Source organism: Panthera uncia (genome assembly GCF_023721935.1).
Source record: "Panthera uncia isolate 11264 chromosome A1 unlocalized genomic scaffold, Puncia_PCG_1.0 HiC_scaffold_16, whole genome shotgun sequence".
In the NCBI taxonomy this organism is placed as follows: Eukaryota; Metazoa; Chordata; class Mammalia; order Carnivora; family Felidae; genus Panthera; species Panthera uncia.
Genome location: NW_026057576.1, coordinates 5,643,824 through 5,668,082, shown reverse-complemented (window position 1 = coordinate 5,668,082; position 24,259 = coordinate 5,643,824). Strand labels below are relative to the sequence as shown.

At 38.1% G+C, this 24,259-nt stretch overlaps 1 protein-coding gene across 4 annotated transcripts in view; it reads left to right on the top strand.

Moving 5' to 3' along the window:
• Positions 1-24,259, top strand: part of LOC125933671 (phospholipid-transporting ATPase IB-like) — a 222,555-nt gene that overhangs the window by 139,785 nt on the left and 58,511 nt on the right. For 3 of the 4 annotated variants that reach the window (XM_049646740.1, XM_049646743.1, XM_049646741.1), the window contains 2 exons: positions 16,710-16,832; positions 23,833-23,911. In XM_049646740.1, coding sequence (XP_049502697.1) covers positions 16,710-16,832; positions 23,833-23,911 — 202 coding nt within the window. The remainder of the gene's footprint in view (positions 1-16,709; positions 16,833-23,832; positions 23,912-24,259) is intronic. The other variant, XM_049646742.1, reaches the window with a different exon arrangement.

Here is a 24,259-nt window from a genome sequence, read left to right as displayed (position 1 = left end):
TTAAACTCTCCCGAATGAGCAGGGTCTGGTGCCCGAGCCAGCCGACCGCCTCCATGAGCCCCGGGACATCAGTCTACACCGGCCCCAGTCACCCCACCAAGGTGACAGAGGCACCAAGCACCATGAGACGCACGAGGCCCACAGGACTTCCCGGGCACCCCCCGTGCAGTGTCCTTAGGACCCTCTGGCCTGCATCCTGCCTCAGCTCCAGCGGCTCTGCCATGGTGTCCACTCTGCAGAGAGCCCTGGGATCCTTTTGCCCACGCCCACCTCAGCGCCAGCCACCCCACGGGGCACCCCTTCCCGTGAGCGCTTTGAGACACCCAGATTGCACTCACCTCACCTGCAGCGGTCCCGCCAGGGTTCCTTCTGCGTCGAGAGCCCTGGGCCCCAGGCCGGCACACACTACAGCTTCAGTCATCCCGCCAGGGGCCCCTCCGTGTGAAGAGTCCTGGGACTACCACAGCCCAAGCCCACTAAAGCTTTCGCTGTCTCGCCACGGTACCCTCGGCGCAGAAAGTACTCAGGTGAGTACCTCAGCTTCAGCTGTCCTGCCAGGACACCCTCTGTGCCAAGAGCCCAGGATCACTCCAACCCAATCCCATTTCAGCTTCATCTATGTTATCAGGGCAGCCCCAGCGTGGAGTCATGCGGGACCCCATCCCGTGCCAGCCACAGCTCCTGCCAGCCAAAGTCACCAGGCACACACAATCTACACAGGGGACAGCCATACACAAGACCATCCCTTCAGGCTTAGGAGAATAGCTATTCCACCTAATTGACAAAGACAAGCACAGAAAGTCAAGTAAAATACAGAAGCAGAGGACTACGCTCCAAATGAAATAACAAGACAAAAACCTCAGAGAAAGAACTAAACGAAAGGGAGATAACCAATAAAGGAGTCAAAGTAGGGGCACCTGGGTGGCTGAGTCAGTTAAGCATCTGACTCTTGATTTCAGCTCAGGTCATGATCTCATGGTTTGGGAGTTCAAGCCCCACATTGAGCTCTGTGCTGACAGCGCAGAGTCTGCTTGGAACTCTCTCTCTCTCCCTGCCCCTTCCCACTCACAGTCAGTCAGTCTCTCTCTCCCTCTCTCTCAGAATTTAAAAAAAAAGGTTCAAAGTTATGGTCAAATACATGCCCACCAGATTGGAGAGAAGAGTGGTTGAACTCAGTGAGAACATTAACAAAGAGATAGAAAACATAAAAAAGAACCAATCAGGTTCTTCATAATACAGTAACTGAAAGAATACAATAACTGAAAAATACACCAGAGGGAATCACCAACAGATTGGAGGAACAGAATAACAGACCAGTGACCTGGAAGGCAGGGTAATGGAAAGCACCCGAACAGCAAAAAGACAAAAGAGTTTCTAAAAATGAGGATAGGTTCAGGGATCTTTTGGACAATATCAAGTGAAAAAGCATTCACATTATAGGGGTCCCAGAAGGAGAAGAGAGAAAAGGGCAGAAAACTTCTGGGAAGAAATAAGAGGCAAAAAATCCCCTGACTTGGGAAAGGAAATAGACATCTAGGTTCAGGAAGCAGAGAGAGTTCCAGTGAAACCAGGGAGGTCTACGACATGACACTAATAATTAAAATGTTGAAGATTAAAGACATGGAGTTTTTTTTTTAATTTTTTAATGTTTATTTTTGAGAGAGAGAGACAGACAGAGTGCAAGCAGGGGAGAGGCAGAGAGGGAGACACAGAATCTGAGGCAGGCTCTAGGCTCTGAGCTGTCAGCACACAGCTGGACGTGGGGCTCAAACTCACAAACCGTGAGATCAGGACCTGAGCCAAAGTCAGATACTTAACCGTCTGAACCACCCAGGTGCCCGAAGACACAGAGTTTTAAAAGCAGTAAGAGAAGAGCAACTAGTTTGTACAAGGGAAATCCCATAAGTCTAACAGCTGATTTTTCAGGAGAAATTGCATGGAACACAAAGTGACATGAGAAACTCAAAGTGCTGAAAGGAAAAAACCTACAATCGAATGGAAAAGAAAACGCCATAATTAGAAGATTAGAAAAGAAAATATTTCGTGGGTAAAAGCAAACATTCAGTAAAGGTAGTAGAACAATCACTTCTAAATCTTGTATTGAGGTTAAAGACCAAAGAAATACAACCAATTATATCTAAAAAGAGGACTCCCAAAAAAAATGCAAAATATAACATACACATCAAATGTGGAGGGGGGAGAAAAAACGAAATTCCTTTACAATGTGTTCAAATGTAAGTAACCATCATTTTAATACAGATTCCTATATACTTAGGGAAGTTATATACAAACCTCATGGTAACCACAAACCAAAAACCTATGATACATACACACGAAATAAAGAGAAATAAAATCAAATATAATGCTAAAGAAAGACATCAATCACAAGAAAACAGAACAAGGGAAGTAGAAAGGAACAGAGAACTACAAAAAAAAAAAATCAGAAAACAATGAGCAAAATGGCAATATGTACATACCTATCAATAATTACTTTAAATGTAAATGGTCTAAATGCTCCATTAAGAAAAGATAAATACCATATGATTTCACTCCTATGTGGAATTTAAGGAACAAAACAGACGAACATAGGGAAACGGAAGGAAAAATAAGATTAAAAACAGAGAGGGAGACAAACCATGAGACTCTTAAATACAGAGAACAAACTGAGGGCCGCTGGAGTGGTGTTGGGTAGGGAGATGGGCTAAATGAGTGAGGGGCATTAAGGAGAGCACTTGTTGGGATGAGCACTGGGTGTTATATGTAAATGATGAATCACTAAATTCTACCCTGAAACCATTATAATAATGTTAACTAACTTGGACTTAAACAAAATTTAATTTTTTTTAACTTTTATTTATTTTTGAGAGAGAGAGAGACAGAGCATGAATAAGGGAGGAGCAAAAAGAGAGGGAGACACAGAATCCAAAGCAGGCTCCAGGCTCTGTGCTGTCAGCACAGAACCCAGTGCGGGGCTTGAACCCACGAACGTGAGATCATGACCTGAGCCAACGTTGAACACTTAACGACTGAGCCACCCAGGCGCCCCTGGATTTAAGTAAAATCTAAAAACAGACATCGGGAGATTCAAGGGAAGATGGTGGCATAGGAGGCCACTGAGCTCACCTCCTTCTGATCGCTTAGATTCCACCCACATCTGCCTAAATAACCCAGAAAACCGCCGGAAGACTAGCAGAACGGACTCTCTGGAGCCAAGCATAGACCAGAGGCCCACGGAAGAGGGCAGGAAGGGCGGAGAGGCGGTGCGCGCTCCACGGACTGGCGGGAGGGAGCCGGGGCGGTGGAGGGGTGGCCAGCCCACCTGGCAAGGCAGAGCCCCCGAGTCTGGCTTGCAAAAGCAGAGGGGCCGAAGGGAGTGTGTTCCGACAGCCAGCGGGACTTAACATCTGGAATGGTAAAAGTGAACAGCTCTGCTCTGGGAGAGTGGGGAGGGTGAGAGGACACCGGACGGAGAGTTGTTGAGCCCCGGATGACAGAGCTCAGCTCGGTGGGGAACAAAGGCACCGGGAAACGCCATCTCCCTCGCCCATCCCCCAGCCGGACTCCCAAAGGGAACCAGTTCCCGACACCGAACTTGCTTGCGATGGGCAAACTCCCAATGCTGTGCTTCTGTGGATCCATCCCTCCCACCGGCCTGCCTCCCTCCCGGTGCTGCAGGGCCCCTCCCACAGGGGACCACCCACGGCGAAGCGAGCTGAGCCTGCCCCTCCCGCCCCTGTGCACCTTGAGGATCCACCCTGGCTAATCTGCCCTCGGCCAGATCCCATCGAAGCAGCACCACAAGCCTGGCAGCGTGCAAGCAGCCCAGGCAGGGGCCACACCACTCCACAGTGAGTCCTGCCCCTGGGAGAGGGGAAGAGAAGGTACACACCAGTCTGACTGTGGCCCCCTAGCGGTGGGCTAGGGGCAGACATCAGGTGTGACTGCGGCCCCGCCCACCAACACAAGTTACTCCAGACAGCACAGGGGAAGTGCCCTACAGTTCCACGCCACCCCAGGGACTATCCAAAATGACAAAACAGAAGAATTCTCCTCAAAAGAAACTCCAGGAAGTAGCGACAGCTAGCAAATTGCTCAAAAACTATTTAAGCAATATAACAGAACAAGAATTTAGAAGAATAGTTGTAAAATTAATTGCTGGACTTGAAAAAAGCATAGAGGACACCAGAGAATCTATTGCTACAGAGATCAAGGGACTAAGAAATAGTCATGAGGAGCTAAAAAATGCTATAAATGAGGTGCAAAATAAAATGGAGGCGGCCATAGCACGGATTGAAGAGGCAGAGGAGAGAATAGGTGAATTAGAAGATAAAATTATGGAAAATGAGGAAGCTGAGAAAAAGAGAGATAAAAAAAATCCATGAGTATGAGGGGAGAATTAGAGACCTAAATGATGCAATCAAACGGAACAATATCCGTATAATAGGAATTCCAGAAGAGTAAGACAGAGAGAAAGGGGCTGAAGGTGTACTTGAACAAATCATAGCTGAGAACTTCCCTGATCTGGGGAAGGAAAAGGCATTGAAATCCAAGAGGCACAGAGAACTCCTTCAGACGTAACTTGAATCGATCTTCTGCATATCATAGTGAAACTGGCAAAATACAAGGATAAGGAGAAAATTCTGAAAGCACCTAGGGATAAACACGCTCTAACATATAAAGGGAGACTGATAAGACTAGTGACCTATCTACTGAAACTTGGCAGGCCAGGAAAGAATGGCAGGAAATCTTCAATGTGATGAAGAGAAAAAATATGCAGCCAAGAATCCTTTATCCAGCAAGTCTGTCATTCAGAATAGAAGGAGAGATAAAGGTCTTCCCAAACAAAAACTGAAGGAATTCATCACCACTAAACCAGCCCTACAAGAGATCCTAAGGGGATTCTGTGAGTAAAATGTTGTAAGGACCACAAAGTACCAGAGACATCACTACAAGCATGAAACCTACAGACATCACAATGACTCTAAACCCGTATCTTTCAATAATAACACTGAATGTAAACAGACTAAATGCTCCAATCAAAAGACATAGGGTATCAGAATGGATAAAAAAACAAGATCCATCTATCTGCTGTCCACAAGAGACTCATTTTAGACCTGAGGACACCTTCAGATTCAAAGCGAGGGGATGGAGAACTATCATGCTACTGGAAGTCAAAAGAAAGCTGGAGTAGCCATACTTATATCAGACAAACTAGACTTTCAATTAAAGGCTGTAACAAGAGATGAAGAAGGGCATTACATAATAATTACAGGGTCTATCCATCAGGAAGAGCGAACAATTATAAATGTCTATGTGCCGAATACGGGAGCCCCCAAATATATAAAACAATTAATCACAAACATAAGCAACCTTATTGATAAGAATGTGGTAACTGCAGGGGACTTTAATACTCCACTTACAACAATCGACAGATCATCTAGACACAGGATCAATAAAGAAACAAGGACCCTGAATGATACATTGGATCAGATGGACTTGACAGATATATTTAGAACTCTGCATCCCAAAGCAACAGAATACACTTTCTTTGAGTACACATAGAACCTTCTCCAAGACAGATCACATACTGGGTCACAAAACAGCCCTTAATAAGCATACAAGAATTGAAATAATACCATGCATACTTTCAGACCACAATACTATGAAGCTTGAAATCAACCACAGGAAAAAGTCTTGGAAAACCTCCAAAAGCATGGAGGTTAAAGAATACCCTACTAAAGTATGAATGAGTCAACCACGCAATTAGAGAAGGAATTAAAAAATATATGGAAACAAATGAAAATGAAAATACAACAATCCAAATGCTTTGGGATGCAGTGAAAGCAGTCCAGAGAGGAAAATACATTGCATTCCAGGCCTATCTCAAGAAACAAGAAAAACCCCAAATACAAAATCTAACAGCACATCTAAAGGAAATAGAAGCAGAAGAGCAAAGACACCCCAAACCCAGCAGAAGAAGAGAAATAATAAAGATCAGAGCAGAAATAAACAATATAGAATCTAAAAAAACTGTAGAGAAGATCAATGAAACCAAGAGTTGGTTTTTTGAAAAAATAAACAAAATTGATAAACCTCTAGCCAGGCTTCTCAAAAAGAAAAGGGAGATAACCCAAATAGATAAAATCATGAATGAAAATGGAATTATTACAACAAATCCCTCAGAAATACAAGTAATTATCAGGGAATACCATGAAAAATTATATGCCAACAAACTGGACAACCTGGAAAAAATGGACAAATTCCTAAGCACCCACACACTTCCCAAATTCAAACAGAAGAAATAGAAAACTTCAACAGACCCATAACCAGCAAAGAAATTGAATCAGTTGTCAAAAATCTCCCAACAAATAGGAGGTCCTGGACCAAATGGCTTCCATGGGGAATTCTACCAGATATTTAAAGCAGAGATAATACCTATCCTTCTCAAGCTATTTCAAAAAATAGAAAGGGAAGGAAAACTTCCAGACTCATTCTGTGAAGCCAGCATTACTTTGATTCCCAAACCAGACACAGACCCAGCAAAAAAAGAGAACTACAGGCCAATATCCCTGATGAATATGGATGCAAAAATTCTCAATAAGATACTAGCAAATCAAATTCAACAGCATATAAAAAGAATTATTCACTATGATCAAGTGGGATTCATTCCCAGGCTGCAGGGCTTGTTCAACATTTGCAAATCAATCCATGTGATACATCACATTAATAAATGAAACGAAAAGAACCATATGATCCTGTCAATTGATGCAGAAAAAGCATTTGACAAAATGCAGCATCCTTTCTTAATAAAAGCCCTCGAGAAAGTCGGGATAGAAGGAATATACTTAAACATCATAAAAGCCATTTATGAAAAGCCCACAGCTAATATCATCCTCAATGGGGAAAAACTGAGAGCTTTCCCCCTGAGATCAGGAACACGACAGGGATGTCCACTCTCACCGCTGTTGTTTAACATAGTGTTGGAAGTGCTAGCATCAGCAATCAGACAACAAAAGGAAATCAAAGGCATCAAAATTGGCAAAGATGAAGTCAAGCTTTCACTTTTTGCAGATGACATGATATTATACATGGAAAATCCGATAGACTCCACCAAAAGTCTGCTAGAACTGATACATGAATTCAGCAAAGTTGCAGGATACAAAATCAATGTACAGAAATCAGTTGCATTCTTATACACTAATAATGAAGCAACAGAAAGACAAATAAAGAAACTGATCCCATTCACAATTGCACCAAGAATCATGAAATACCTAGGAATAAACCTAACCAAAGATGTAAAAGATCTGTATGCTGAAAACTATACAAAGCTTATGAGGGAAATTGAAGAAGATACAAAGAAATGGAAAAACATTCCATGCTCATGGATTGGAAGAATAAATACTGTTAAAATGTCAATAATACCCAAAGCAATCTACACATTCAATGCAATCCCAATCTATACTGCACCAGCATTCTTCTCGAAGCTAAAACAAGCAATCCTAAAATTTGTATGGAACCACAAAAGACCCCGAAGAGCCAAAGTAATATTGAAGAAGAAGACCAAAGCAGGAGGCATCACAATCCCAGACTTTAGCCTCTACTACAAAGCTGTAATCATCAAGACAGCACGGTATTGGCACAACAACAGACACATAGACCAATGGAATAGAGATTCCAGAACTGGACCCACAAAAGTATGGCCAACTAATCTTTGACAAAGCAGGAACAAATATCCAGTGGAAAAAAGACTCTAACAAATGGTGCTGGGAGAACTGGACAGTGACATGCAGAAGGATGAAACTAGACCACTTTCTTCCACCATTCACAAAAATAAACTCAAAATGGATGAAGGACCTGAATGTGAGACAGGAAACCATCAAATCCCTAGAGGAGAAAGCAGGAAAAAAACCTCTCTGACCTCAGCTGCAGCAATTTCTTACTCGACACATCTCCAAAGGCAAGGGAATTAAAAGCAAAAATGAACTACTGGGACCACATGAAGATAAAAAGCTTCTGCATTGCAAAGGAAACAATCAACAAAACTAAAAGGCAACAGATAGAATGGGAAAAGATATTTGCAAATGACATATCGGACAAAGGGCTAGTATCCAAAATCTGTAAAGAACTCACCAAACTCCTCACCTGAAAAACAAACAATCCAGTGAAGAAATGGGCAGAAGACATGAATGGACACTTCTTTAAAGAAGACATCCAGATGGCCAACAGGCACATGAAAAGATGTTCAACATCACTCCTCATCAAGGAAATACAAATCAAAACCACAGTGAGATATCACCTCACACCAGTCAGAGTGGCTAAAATGAACAAATCAGGAGACTATAGATGCTGGCGAGGATGTGGAGAAACGGGAACCCTCTTGCACGGTTGGTGGGAATGCAAACTGGTGCAGCCACTCTGGAAAACAGTGTGGACGTTCCTCAAAAAATTAAAAATAGGTCTACCCTATGACCCAGAAATAGCACTGCTAGGAATTTACCCAAGGGATACAGGAGTGCTGATGCATAGGAGCACTTGTACCCCAATGTTTATAGCAGCACTGTCAACAACAGCCAAATTATGGAAAGAGCCTAAATGTCCATCAACGGATGAATGGATAAAGAAATTGTGGTTTAGATACACAATGGAATACTACGTGGCAATGAGAAAGAATGAAATATGGCCTTTTGTAGCAACGTGGATGGAACTGGAGATTGTTATGCTAAGTGAAATAAGTCATACAGAGAAAGAGAGATACCGTATGTTTTCACTCTTATGTGGATCCTGAGAAACTTAACAGAAGACCATGGGGAAGGGGATGGGGGGAAAAAAAAAGAGAGGGAGGGAGCCAAAGCATACGAGACTCTTAAAAACTGAGAATACGCTGAGGGTTGATGGGGGGTAGGAGGGAGGGGAAAGTGGGTGATGGGCATTGAGGGGGGCACCTATTGGGATGAGTACTAGGTTTTATATGGAAACCAATTTGACAATAAATTTCATATTCAAAATAAATAGACAGACAAGGGATAATGGAATTGATAAAAACAAAACAAAGCAAAAGACCCATCTACATGCTGCCTGTAAGAAAGTTCAGACTTAAACACATACAGACTGAAAGTGAAGAGATGGAAAAACAAACCATGCCAATGGTATGGGGGGAAAAAAGCCATAATACTTATATTAGATTAAATAAACTTTAAAGTTTTTTTTTTTAATGTTTATTTATTTTTGAAAGAGAGAGAGTGACAGAGCGTGAGCAGGGGAGGGGCAGAGAGAGAGGGAGTCACAGAATCCGAAGCAGGCTCCAGGCTCTGAGCTGTCAGCACAGAGCCCGACACAGGGCTCGAACTCATGAACCATGAGATCATGACCTGAGCCGAAGTCAGATGCTCAACCGACTGAGCCACCCAGGTGCCCCAGATTAAATAAACTTTAAAATAAAGACTGTAACAATAGACAGAGAGGGGCATTGCATAATGATAAAGGAATCGATCCAAGAAGAAGATATAACAATTATAAATATCTGTGCACCCAACATTGGAGCACCTAAATACATAAAGCAAATATTAACATACATAAAGTGAGAAACTAACAGCAACACAATAATAGTAGGTACTTTAACACCACATTTACATCAATAGATAGATCATTCAGGCAGAAAATCAATAAGAAACAGGGTCTTTAATGACACATTTGACTAGATAGACTCAACAGATACATACAGAACATTCCATCCAAAAACAACAGAATACACATTCTTCTCAAGCGCACATGGAACATTTTCCTAGGTAGATCATATATTAAACCACAAAACAAGTCTCAATAATTTAGTAAGATTAAAATCATATCAAATACCTTTTCCAACCATAATAGTATGACACTAGAAATCAATTATAAGAAAAAAACTCTTTGGAAAAAGCACAAACCCTAGATTTTAAACAACATGCTACTAAATAACCAATAGGTCAAGAAAGAAATCAAATGGAAAATTAAAAAATACATGGAGGCATGGGATGCCTGGGTGGCTCAGTTGGTTAAGCATCCAACTTGGGCTCAGGTCATGATCTCGCAGTTTGTGATTCCGAGCCCCAACTGGGCTCTGTGCTGACAGCTCGGAGTCTGGAGTCTGCTTCATATTCTGTGTCTCCCTCTCTCTCTGCCCCTCCCCTGCTTGTGCTGTGTCTGTCTCTCTCAAAAGTGAATAAACATTAAAACATTTTAAAAAAATACACGGAGCAAATGAAAATGAAAACACAATAGTCCAAAATCTTTGGGATGCAGCAAAGAAGTTCTAAAGAGGGAAATTTCTAACCATACACACCTACCTCAAGAAATAAGAAAAATCTCTAATGAACAATCTAAGCTTACATGTCATGGACCCAGAAAAAGAACAAAGTCCAAAGTCAGTAGAAGGAAGGAAATAATAAAGAACAGAAAAAAAAATAAGTGAAACAGAGAATAAACATATATACATACATACATATACATAAAAAAGATCATGGAAACCAAGAGTTAGTTCTTTGAAAAAATAAACAAATTTGATAAACCTTTAGCCAGAATCATCAAGAAAAAAGAGGACTCCAATGAATAAAATCAGAAATTAGAAGTAATAGACACCACAGAAATATAAAGGATTATAAGAGACTATTATGAGAAATTATATGCCAACAAATTGGGCCACGTCCAAGAAATGGATAAATTCCTAGAAATATATAACTTCTCAAAACTGAATTAAGAACAAATAGAAATTCTGAACACAGTACTAGTAACAAAACTGAATCAGTAATCAAAAATTCCTAACGAATAAGTCTAGGACTAGATGGATTCACCGGTGAACTCTACCAAACATTTAAAGACTCTGCCAAACAATTTTCTCCTCCAACCATCCCAACAAGAGGAAGGAAAGCTCCCAAATGCATTCTATGAGCCAGCATTACCTGGATACCAAAAACAGACAAAGACACTGCATAAAAAGAACTCTACAAACCAATACACCTGATAAACATAGATGAAAATATTTAATAAAACATTAGCAAACCATGTCCAACAATACATTAAAACAGTTATTCACCATGATTGAGTGGGATTAATTCCAGGGATGCAAGGATGTTTCAATATTTGCAAATCAATCAATGTCATACACCATATTAACGAAACGAAGGATAAAATTATATGACCATCTCAATAGATACAGAAAAAAATTCAACATCATTCATGATAAAAATTCTCAAGTGTGTTTACAGGAAACATACATCAACATAACAAAGGCCACGTATGACACACCCACACCTGATATATCATACTCAATGGTGAAAAACAGCTTTTCCTCTAAGACGAGCAACATGACGATGATGTTCACTCTAACCACTTTTATTCAACATAGTACTGGAAGTCCTAGCCACATAATCAGATAAGAAAAAGAAATAAAAGGCATAAGAGATTGAAAATGGAAAGAAAAGCTGTTACTATTTACAGATGACAACACTATACATAAAAACTCTGAAGAAGCCACCAAAAAAACTTTTAGAATAAATGAATTCAATAGAGTTGTAGGATACAAAATTAATCTACAGAAATATGTTTTTATACACAAATAATAAAGCAGCAGAAAGAGAAATTAAGGAAATAATCCCATTTACACTGTACCAAAAGGAATAAAATATCTAAGAATAAAGTTAGCTAATGAGATGAAAGAACCATACTCTGAAAACTGTGAGTCACTGATGAAAGAAACTGAAGATGACACGAAGAAATGGAAAGATATACTATGCTCATAGATTGGAAGAATTCATATCATTAGAATGTCAGACTACCCAAAGCAATCTATGGATTCAAGGCAGTCCCCATCAATACCAATAGCATTTTTCACAGAACTAGTACAAACAATCCTAAAATTTGTATGGACCTACAAGAGACCTTGAACAGCCAAAGCAATATTGAGAAAGAACAGCAAAGCTGGAGGCATAAAAATTCCAGATTTCAAGATATACTAAAAAGCTATAGTAATCAAGACAGTATGGCACCAGCACGTACACAGATATGTAGGTCAATGGGACAGGATAGAAAGCCCAGAAATAAATCCACATTTAAACGGCCAATTAATCTATGACAAAGGAGGCAAGAATGAAGAAAGACAGTCTTTTCAAGACAGCTACATGCAAAAGAATGAAACTAGACCACTTTCTTAACACCATACACAAAAACTCAAAGTGGATTAAAGATCTAAAAGTGAGAACTGAAACCATAAAGTTCCTAAAAGAAAGCATAGGCAGTAATTTCTTGGACATCATCCTTAGCAACATATTTAAGGATATATCTCTCCAGGCAAGGGAAACAAAAGAAAAATAAGCTATTGTGACTCTACCAAAATAAAATGTAGAGCAAAAGAAACCATTAATAAAACAAAAAGGTAACCTAGAAGATATTTGCAAGACATTGCAATAAGGAATTAATATACAGAATATGTAAAGAATTTATACAACTCAACATTAAAAAAATGTGATTGAAAAATGGGCAGAGGACCTGAATAGACATTTTTCCAAAGAAGACACGCAGATGGCCAACAGACAACATTAAAAGATGTTTAACATTAGTGATTATCAGGAAAACGCAGATCAAAACCACAATGAGATATCACCTCACACATATCAGAATGGCTAATAACAAAAAGACAGGAAATAACAAGTGTTGGCAAGGATGTGGAGAAAAGGGAACCAATAGGGAAATCCCCATTAGTAGGAATTTAAATTGGTGCAAGCACTGTGGAAAAAAGTATAGAGTTTCCTCAAGAAATTAAAAATAAAAATATCACAGGATCTAGTAATTTTACTACTAGTTATTTACCCAAAGAAATGAAAACGCTAATTCTGAAAGATATGTGGACCCCTATGTTTGTGGTGGCATTATTTACAATACCCAGACGTGGAAGCATCCCAAGTGTCCACCCATAGATGAACGGATAAAGATGATGTATATACACACAAAAGGATATTACTCAGTCATAAAAAAAAAAAAAAAAGACTGTGATCTTGCCATTTGTAACAACATGGATGGACCTAGCCGGTATTGTACTCAGTGAAATAAGTCAGAGAAAGACAAATACCAGATGACTTCACTTACATGTGGAATCTAAAAACAAAACAAGTGAACAAACTAACAACAACAGCAACAAAGCCAAAAGAGATCCATGAATACAGAGCATAACCTGGTAGTTGTCAGAGGGCTGGGGGATGGGCAAAATGCATAAAGGTGGGTGCAAGATACAGGCTTCCAGTTACGAATGAATGAGTCATGGGATGAAAGGTACAGCAGAGTGAATACAGTCAATGATATCATAATAGTGTTGTGTGGTGATAAGGGGTGGTTACACTTGAAGCGAGCACAGCATCGTGTACAGAGTTGTTGACTGCTATGTTGTATGACTAATGTAGCATTAGGAGTCAACTATACCTCAGTAAAAGAACTTTCCTTTGACATTTATAGAAAATTCTACTCAACAACAGCAAAATACACAATCTTTTCAAGTTGCATATAAAACATTCATCAATAGACTACATGCTGAGTGATAAGGCAAGTCTTAGTAAATTGAAAAGGATTAAAATCACACAGAAGATGTTCTTTTGATCTCAGTGGATTTAAACTACATAGCAGTAACAATAAACAATAAAGGAATAACAGTGATTCCTTAGGAAAACACCCACATATTTGATAATTAACGAACACACTTCTAAATACATCATGGTCACAGAAGAAATCGCAGGAATATTTAGGAGATATTTTGAACAGAAAAAACAAAAACTTTCAAATTATGTAAGATGTAGCTAAAGCAGTGCTTAGAGAACACTTACATTTTTTAAATGCTTATACCAGTAATTTAGGGTCTAACATCAAGCTCCAACCTGAAGAAACTAGAAAAGGAAGATTCAAAGAAGTCCAGAATAAACAAAGCAAAATAAACATAAAAGAAAACAGCATGATTAAAATAAGTGTAAAGCAAAAAAAAAAAAAAAAAAAAAAAAAAGGCAGTAAAAACTGGTTCTTAAAAGAAGACAAATGAGGTTGATAAATCTCTATTCAGACTGATCAAGCACACTATAAAAAGAAGATAGAAATTAACCAATATTAGGAATGAATGGTAGAGGGGTCTACAGGTCTTACAGATAACAAATGGCTATCAGCAAATATAGGAATATTTATGACCTATTTTACATTTTGAATAAAATTGACAAATTCCTTGAAAGACACAAACTACTAAATATCACCCAAGAAGATATAGATAACCGTAACATCCCCGTATCTATTAAAAAACTTTAAATTCTTAGTTAAAAACCTTCCCATATATTAAAGAAAACCTTCAGAAGTATTAACAAAACAAATATAGACAAATTTTTCCAGAAAAGAGAGGAGGAAATACCCCAACTCATTTATGATGCAGTATTACCCAGATATCAAACCAGACAGAATAGAATATTCCAATCCCATATCCCTCAAGATTGCAGATGCAAAAAATTCTAGCAAATCAAATCCAGCAATATAAAAAACTTTTTGACAGATTAGGATTTATCTCAGAAATGCAGTTTGGTTTTACTATTTAATATTCAGCGTAATACACCTTTTTATAAGATTTAAAAGGAAGGGGCACCTGGGTGGCTCAGTCAGTTGAGTGGCAGACTCTTGATTTCTGCTCAGGTTATGACCTCTGTGCTGAGCGCAGGGCCAGCTTAAGATTCTCCCTCTCCCCCACTATGCCCCTCACCTCTGCACAGGCACATGCTGTCTCTAAAAAAAACTTTAAAAAAAAAGATATAAAAGGAAGAACTATATAATCATCTCAGCAAATGCAGTAAAGACATTTGAGAGAATTTATCACTCATTCTGAGAAGCACTAAGAAAGTGCTTCTCTGAAAAACCTACAGCTGACATCATACCTAATGGCAAAACCTGTTCCCCTAAGGGCAAGAAGAATGGACATTCTTACCACTTCGATTCAACATCATATGTAGGTCCTAGCCAGTGCAATGAGTCAAAAACAAAACAAAACAAAAGAACTGAAAAGGAAGTAATGCTTTATTTAGTTGCTGTCAATATTTTGTACAAAATTCTAGAAAATCTACATGAGTCGCGTGTTGTGTTAGATTGTTATAGTAAACCTCCCCCAGTTGGTGTATCCACAACTTTGGTGTACCCACCCGACCGACTCTGGGTTTGGTCATGTGACCTGATTTGGCCAATGAGACAACAGCAAACATAAGAGGCCCAGAGGTGTGAAAAGCACTGGCTCAGCGAGCCTTGTTGCTCTTTGTGAAGAATCCCTGGTTAAACTGGCAAAGGCACTGAAACCAAATGGAGCAGAAACATGTAAATTCTGGTGAGCTTCAAGTGTCCTTTATCCAAGGAGTCTTTCTGAAAGCACTTCTCAGTCCTCAATGGACATAGTTCACGCACTTCCGTCTTCCTGCTAGTCTCCTCTCCTCTCATTTTCTCCCCTTTCTCCTTCTTAAACTTTTCCCTTACTTCCCCATTTTTCTCATGTTACTGTATCTGCTGTTACAGCGTTCCCTCCCTGACAAGGTCCAGAACTTTTTAAAGGGTCACGTACTTTTCATTTAATACGGTCGCTGGCATAATGATTGTTAATAAAATATTTGAAGAGTAAGTGACTGGGAAACATCTCTTTGTTTCTGATTATTATCAAGATAAAGAATTTTTTTATATATTTTTTGTTTAATCTAACATTCACAAAAGTATTTACTGAGTAATTACTATGTGCCAGTCCTGTCAAGTGAACTAGCTTAGAAAACAACTGGTTGTTGGGGCCCCTGGGTGGCTCAGTCAGTTAAGTGTCCGACTTCAGCTCAGGTCATGATCTCACAGTTTGTGGATTCAAGCCCCGTGTCGGGCTCTGTGCTGATGGCTCGGAGCCTGGAGCCTGCTTCAGGTTCTGTGTCTCCCTCTCTCTCTGCCCCTCCCCTGCTCATGCTCACTCGCTCTCAAAAATAAACATTAAAAAAATTTGTAAACAACTGGTTCTTATGAGGGATACGAATGTCATTATTGGTAGATATATTGGGCAGTATTATGCCTATTGTTAAAATATCTAGATAGTCAGTTTGTCTTACCTCATTAAACAGAAGAAAAAACGTATTCATTTTATGCTCATAAAGCAACATTTACACAGTTATAACCTCCTGAACCAAAGGGTTGGATCAGAAAATTAAGTCGTGATTTGGTAATGTGTTTGAATCTATGTGACTTATTAATATCTTCTTTGTAAATAATTTTTATTTTTATTTATTTTTAAAATTGTTTATTATTTATTCACTTTTGACAGCCAGAGAAAGAAAGAGTGCAAGTGGGGGAGGGGCAAAGAGAGCAGGAGACAGAATCCAAAGCAGGCTCCAGGCTCTGAGCTGTCAGCACCGAGCCCTGTGGGGGGCTTGAACCCAGGAACCATGAGATCATGACCTAAGCAGAAGTCAGACGCTCAACCGACTGAGCCACCCAGGCACCCCAGTAATTTTTATTTTTAAATAGTTTAAGACTTTCCAGAAGATGCAAAAATAGTTCTGTGTATCCTTCAACCAGCTTCCCCCATAATGATATCTTAATAGTAGTAATACATTATCAAAGTCAGGAAAGTGACATTGTTACAATATTATTAATTTAGTTACAGACTAAAAGTTCTTTTTAATAAATCCTTGTTTTCTATGTAGATTTTCACTTCATTACCACCTCTTACTCTGGGAATCTTTGAACAGTGTTGCAGTGAGAAGAGCCTGCTTAGGTGCCCACAACTCTATAGGATTTCTCAGGCAGGGAAAATTTTCAACACAAAGGTAAACAGAAGATTTAATGCAGGTTTTCATCTCAACTCCAAAGGTACCTCTTTTCCTTTTCTGATGCTTAAAAAAAATAATTTAAAAACCAAGGAATGCAGCCTTGTACAATCATTTACCTTGTAGTTTAGTTTATCTAGGGAACTGAGATTTAAATAACAATATGTGGCAGAGGGAAACTAAAGAAAAAGAAGCAAGGCACCATGTGTGGTCCCACAAACTGTGCACAGAGCAGCTTCAGGAGGCATGCTGTGCATTGGGCCAATCCTGGAAAATACAAATGAGGGACTCAGGCCTATTTTTAGAGGAGACAAGCGATTCTTCTGGAATGCTTTCTTCCTGGGATCACGGAGTTGAGATTTAGAGTAAACCTAACTGCATCCCAGTCATTAGTGAAGCTTTAAAAATATATGGACACCTGCAAGTATCTTTTCAAATTAGTACTTTTGCTTTCTTTGGGTAAGTACCATTTGGGTAAATACCACAGTAAGTGCGATTATTGGACCACATGATAATTATATTTTTAATATTCTGAGTAACTGTCATACTGTTTTCCACGATGGGTGTACCAATTTGCATTTATACAGTACATGAAGGTTCCTTTTTCTCTACATTCTGGCCAACACTTGTTATTCCATGAGTTTTTTTCATTCAGCCATTTGACAGGTATAAATTGATATCTCATTGTGGTTTTGACTTGCATTTCCATGATGATTGGTGATGTTGAACATCTTTTCATGTGTCAGCCATCTGTATGTCTTCTTTGGGAAAATGTCTATTCAGGCCCTCTGCCCATTTTTTTTTTTTTTAATTTACATCCAAATTAGTTAGCATATAGTGCAACAATGATTTCAGGAGTAGATTCCTTACCCATTTAGCCCATCCCCCCCTCCCTCAACCCCTCCAGTAACCCTCTGTTTGTTCTCCTTATTTAAGAGTCTCTTATGTTTTGTCCCCCTCCCTGTTTTTATATTATTTTTGCTTCCCTTCCCTTATGTTCATCTGTTTTGTCTCTTAAAGTCCTCATATGAGTGAAGTCATATCATTTTTGTCTTTCTCTAATTTCACTTAGCATAATACCCTCCAGTTCCATCCACGTAGTTGCAAATGGCAAGCTTTCATTCTTTTTGATTGCCGAGTAATACTCCATTGTATATATATGCCACATCTTTATCCATTCATCCATCAATGGACATTTGGGCTCTTTCCATACTTTGGCTATTGTCGATAGTGCTCTATAAAATGGGGGTGCATGTGTCCCTTTGAAACAGCACACCTGTATCCCAGCAATTGCTGGGTCGTAGGGTAGTTCTATTTTTAGTTTTTTGAGTTTTCCAGAGTGGCTGCACCAGCTTGCATGACCATCCTCTGCCCATTTTTAAATCACATTATTTGTTTTCTTGGTATTGAGTTGAACTTACGCTCATAAAAAAACTTACTTGTTCTTTATATATTTTGCATATTAATCCCTATGCACCCATATATTTATTGCAGCATTATCTGCAATAGCCAAGATATGGAAGCAACCCAAGTGTCCATCAGTAGACAAATGGGTAAAGAAGATGTGGTATATATAAGCAACGGACTATTACTCACCTATAAAAAGAATGAAATCTTGCCATTTGCAACAACATGGATGGACCTACAGGGTATAATGCTAAGTGAAATAAGTCAGTCAGAGAAAGACAAATCCCATATGATTTTATTCATATGTGGAATCTAAGAAACAAGTGAACAAAGGAAAAAAGAGTCCAAAAGTAGACTCTTAAATACAGAGAATGAACTGGTGGTTTCCAGATGAGAGGTGGGTAAGAGAATGGGTAAAATAGAGAATCAAGAGTACACTTATCATAATGAGCACTGAATAGTGTTTAGAATTATTAGTCATTATATTGTACACTTGAAACTAATATAACACTATGTTAATTGTGCTTCAATTAAAAAAATATATAGATGCCTGGAAGAAACATGGGTCTTTTTTTTATATTAAATACAATTAAAACATTTTTTTAACTGTTATTCAATTTTGGGAGACAGAGACAGAGTATGAGTGGGGAAGTCATACACTTAACCCACTGAGCCACCCAGGCACCCATATATTAAATATAATTTATAATATAATTATAATATATAATTTATAATATGTATTACATATAATTTTATAATATAATTATATAATTTATAATATAATTTATTGTCAAATTGGTTTCCGTACAACACTCAGTGCTCATCCCAACAGGTGCCCTCCTCAGTGCCCAACACCCACTTTCCCCTGTATTGAGTCTTACTTCATGGCTCAGAATATGGTCTATCTGATAAATATTTCATCTTTACTTGGACAGAATGTTAAATGAGGTCAACTTCGTAGTGTTCAAACTTCTACATTCTTCTACATTAATTTTCTGTCTAATTACTCAGTTGGAGAGGAACTAAAATCTCCAACCCAAAGTATGGATTCATCTATATCCCCTGAAGTTCTATCAGGTTTGCTTCATGTATTTTGCAGTTCTGTTATTAGGTGTATAAATGTTTAGGATTGTTATATTGTCCTGATTGATCCCTTTTTCATTATGAAATTACCTTTATTATTTTCTTCTTTGATCTTGTCTATTTTGTCTGATAGTAATATGACAACTCCAGGTTTTTTTAGTGTTTTTATGATATATCTTTTCCATCCTTTTATTTTTTATTCATTCATTCATTTATTTATTTATTTATTTATTTATTTATTTGAGTCTTCTAGTGGGCAGTTTGTAGTCTTTGTTATCTAGTCTGATATTACGTCTCTATACTGCATGTTTAAAGTATTTACATTTTCATATGTTTATTGAGGTGTTTTGGTTCAAATTTAACCATCTTTCTATACATTTTTGATTTTTCCTAATTATAATTTGTTTCCTTGTTTTCTCTTGTTCTGACTTCTTTTGGATTAATTTTTGTGAATTCCATTTCATCTCCTTGTTGGCTTCTTAGCTATAATTCTTTTCTTTAAAGAATTTGCTTTAGGGTTTATACCATGTATTGTTAAGTTAGTGTAGTATGACTTCAAGTGATACACTAATTCACATACAGTATAAAAACCTTAATAGTACACTTCCATTTCTCTCCTTCTGACCTTTGGACTAATGTTGTCATACATGTTACTTTTACATATGTTAACAACCCCACACCATATTAATACTTGTGTTTGAACAATTATTTTTCAAAGTGACTTAAATAGTAAGAGAAACACTTAGATCTTTACCCATACTTTTGTCATTTCCAGTAATCTTCTACCCTTTGTGTGGATTCACATTAATATGTGTTCTAATTTCCTTCTGCCTGCAGAGCTTCCTTTAACATTCCTTGTAGTGCAAATCTGCTGGCAGTGAACTCTTAGTTTTTATGGAACTCAAAAAGTCTTCATTTGACCTTCATTTTTGAAAGTTATTTTTGGTTGGCATAAAATTCTAGGTTTGACAGTTTATTTCTTTCAGTAATTTCTATTTTCTTCTTACTTGCATTGTTTTGATGTGGAATTACTGTCATCCTCACTTTATACCTTTCATGTGTCTTTTTTCATCTGGATGCTTTGAAGATTTTTTTCCCCCCAGATTTGAGCAATTGGATTGTGGTGACTTGTTTCTTCATGGTTCCTGTGCTTGGGGTGCACTGAGGATTTGGATCTGTAGGTTTATACTAAGAAGATGAGGGGGCCCCTTGGGGCTCAGTCGGTTAGGTGTCTGAGTCAGCTCAGGTCATGATCTCACGGTTCGTGAGTTCGAGCCCTGTGTCGGGCTTTGTGCTGCCAGCTCAGAGCCTGGAACCTGCTTCAGATTCTGTGTCTCCCTCTCTCTCTGCCCCTCCCCCGCTCATGCTTTCTGTCTCAACAATAAGTAAATGTTAAAAAAAAAAAAAAAAAAGTTCAGCAAACTATGGGCTATAGGCCAAATCTAGTCCGTTGCCTGATTTCATAAAATTTTATTGGGAAACAGCCATGACCATTCATTCACAAATTCATTATGATTATCGTAGAGGTACAACAGCAGAATTGAATAGTTGTAATGGAGATCTTGTGGCCCCCAAAGAATAAAATAGTTTTTTTTCCATCTTGTCCTTTACAAAAAAAGTTTCTTGGTTTATAGTTTACATCAAATTTGGAAAATTTTCAGCCATTGTATTTTCAAATATTTTTTCTGGCCTATCTTCTCTCCTTCTGTTGCTTCCAATTATACATATGTTAGATCACTTGAAGTTGTCCAAAACTTCATTGAACCTATACCTTTGTTTTATACATCCTCCTCTCTGTTAAATTTTGTTTTGTTTGGGTGTTTTGTTATCATTTTGTCTTCAATTACTTCTGCAATATCTATGCCATTAATTCTTTCTTCTGCAATGCTGAATCTGCATTACTGCCGTCTAGTAAGTTTATTATCTCAAAATTTATAGTTTTTAATCTATTAGATTTCTATCTGGAAATTTTTTATATCTTCTACTTCCCTACTAAGCTTTTGAACATAAAGAATAAATACTGTTTCAAAAAAGGAAAAGAATAGAGTTATACTCTTTCAACATTCTTATCTGCAAATTTTAATATGTGTGTTGGTTGTAGGCTGGATTTAATTAATTTTTACTTCCTCATTTTGGGTAGTGTTTTTCTGCCTTTTTTTTTAATGCCTGATAATTCTGAATTGGATTTGTCCTACGTGATAGATATTTTTGTATAACCATGAATATATTTTTTCCCTTTACATTGATTGATTGATTGAAGTACAGTTGACACACAATGCTACATTAGTTTCAGGTGTAAAACAGTGATTCAAGAAGCCTATACATTATTCTACCTACATCTATTCTATACAAGTGTAGCTACCATCAGTCACCATACAACACTATTATAATACCATTAACTATATTCCCTGTGCTTTACCTTTTATCCCCATGACTTACTCATTCCACACTGGAAGCCTCACCCCCCCTCACCCATTTTTCCCATGCCTCCACTCTCCCATTCCTCTGGCAACTTCCAGTGTATTCTCTGTATCGATTTCTTATGGTTTTTGTTTGTTCGTTTATTTTTTAGATCACACATATAAGTGAAATCATAAGGTATTTGTCATCCTCTGCCTGATTTAGTTCACTTATCATAGTACCCTCTAGGCCCATCCATATTGTTGCAAATGGTGGGATCTCCTACTTTTTTACGGCTGAGCAGTATTCCATTGTATATACATACCACGTCTTCTTTATCCCTTCATGTACGGATGGACACTTGGGTTGCTTCCATATCTTGGCTATTGCAAATAATGCTGCGGTAAATATAGTGGTGCATGTATCTGTATGAATTAGTGTTTTTGGTTTTCTTGGGTAAATACCCAGTAGTGGTATTACTAGATCATATGGCATTACTAGATGTAATTTTTTGAGAAAACTCCATACTGTTTTCTACTGTGGCTGCACCAGTTTGCATTGCTACCAATAGTGCACGAGGGTTCTTTTTTCTCCATCTCTTCACCAACACTTGTTATCTCTTGTCTTTTTGATTCTACCCATTCTGATAGGTGTAAGGTGGTCTCTCATTGTGGTTTTGATTTGCCTTTTTCTGATGATTAGTGATGTTGGCCATCTTTTCATGTGTCAGTTGGCCATTTGTAAGTCTTCTTTGGAAAAATGTCTATTTAAATCCTCTTCCCATTTTTATTTTTTTATTTTTATTTTTTTTTTAATTTTTTTAAACATTTATTTATTTTTGAGAGAGAGAGAGACAGAGCATGAACGGGGGAGGGTCAGAGAGAGGGAGACACAGAATCTGAAACAGGCTCCAGGCTCTGGGCTGTCAGCACAGAGCCCAATGCAGGGCTCGAACTCACAGACCGCAAGATCATGACCTGAGCCGAAGTCAGCTGCCCAACCGACTGAGCCACCCAGGCGCCCCTCTCTTCCCATTTTTAAATCAGATTATGTGTTTTTGTGTGTGTGTTATACAAGTTTTTTTACAAATATATTTTGGAAATTTACTCCTTATTGGATGAATCATTTGCAAATATCTTCTCCCATTTAGTAAGATGCCTTTTTGTTTTCCTGATGGCTTCCTTTGCTGTGCACAAAAGTTTTTTATTTTGTATCACCATGACTATTCTTGAGTTTTGTTCTGGAATACCAGCACGTTAACTGGAAACAATTTAGCCCTTTTGGATCTGCATTTTAATATTAGGAAGGACAGGAGTTGTGCTAAGTCCAAGGATAATTTTTCTCCACAGAGACAGAAACTTCTATGTATTCTGCCCAATGTTCCATGAATCTTGAGGTTTTCCAGTTTGGCACTAGTTGTGTTTTTAAACCAGTTTCTTACATTCTTTCCTAAAAACAGCTTTACTTCAGGAAATTTAGGTCACAGGACAGATATGTTTTCTTCCACGTATTTTTCTCCTCTAGTCCTTTATCTGTAAGTCTTCCTGGCAAACATAAAAATAACTGATACATTTAGAACCAAAAGAACAAAGATTTGTTTTTGCTGTTGTTCTACCATCTCCTAACCAATGTACTCTTGTTTGACCCTAGAGATTTTATATTATTAATATTTCCTTTAAGAAAATTGTATATGGTTTATTAAAATTTACTTTGACCAAAATCTGGGTGTCGATGTAAAGGTGCAGATTGTATTACATGAAAGAAATTATATTTAAAACACTACAATTTAAGGATTGAAAAATATTTTTATTTCTTTTACAAATTACTACTTCTGGTTCTTTTTCACTGGATAATTTAGCTTTTTATACTTTTTATAACAAATATTCTATATTTGAATCCTACACATTTATGTTTAATGAGTTTTCAAATAATATCCTTTAATTTCATAGTCATTTCTTTTAGGAGTAGAAGAAATGGAATTTTTCCATATCTAGGAAAACATTTTGGCTTTATAACTGTGTTTCAAACTGCAAGTATATTTCCTAATGTCACATATTTTTAGATTTAGACCAACATACTATCATAACTTTCTTGCTTTGTTTTCTTTTAGGTATTTTGGTTTCAATGCATAAATGCTTTGGTCCATTCCTTCATTCTCTTCTGGTTGCCCATGAAAATGCTGGAGCATGGTAAAGCCTTCATTGTTTCATATATTCAACAAAGAGCATGTTTTTCTCACTGGGGCCAGTATTTCTGTGTGTGTGTGTGTGTGTGTGTGTGCGCGCACGCACGCGTGTGTGTTTGTTTCCAAAGAAAGACCTGAAGGCAACAAAAAGGGAATTTTAAAATATGTATAAAATTACAGTCCAGCTGACACTTAACAGTTGATCTTTAGAAAGCATTTTCTTTGTGTCTGACATAAGTAAATTGAGAATTAGTGCTTTTATTGTTCGTTTTTAAGAAATATTTGAGTTGGCAGGTCTGATAGAAAGCATAATCATTCTAATGAATCATAGGTGCCTTCCATTAGTAAGTTT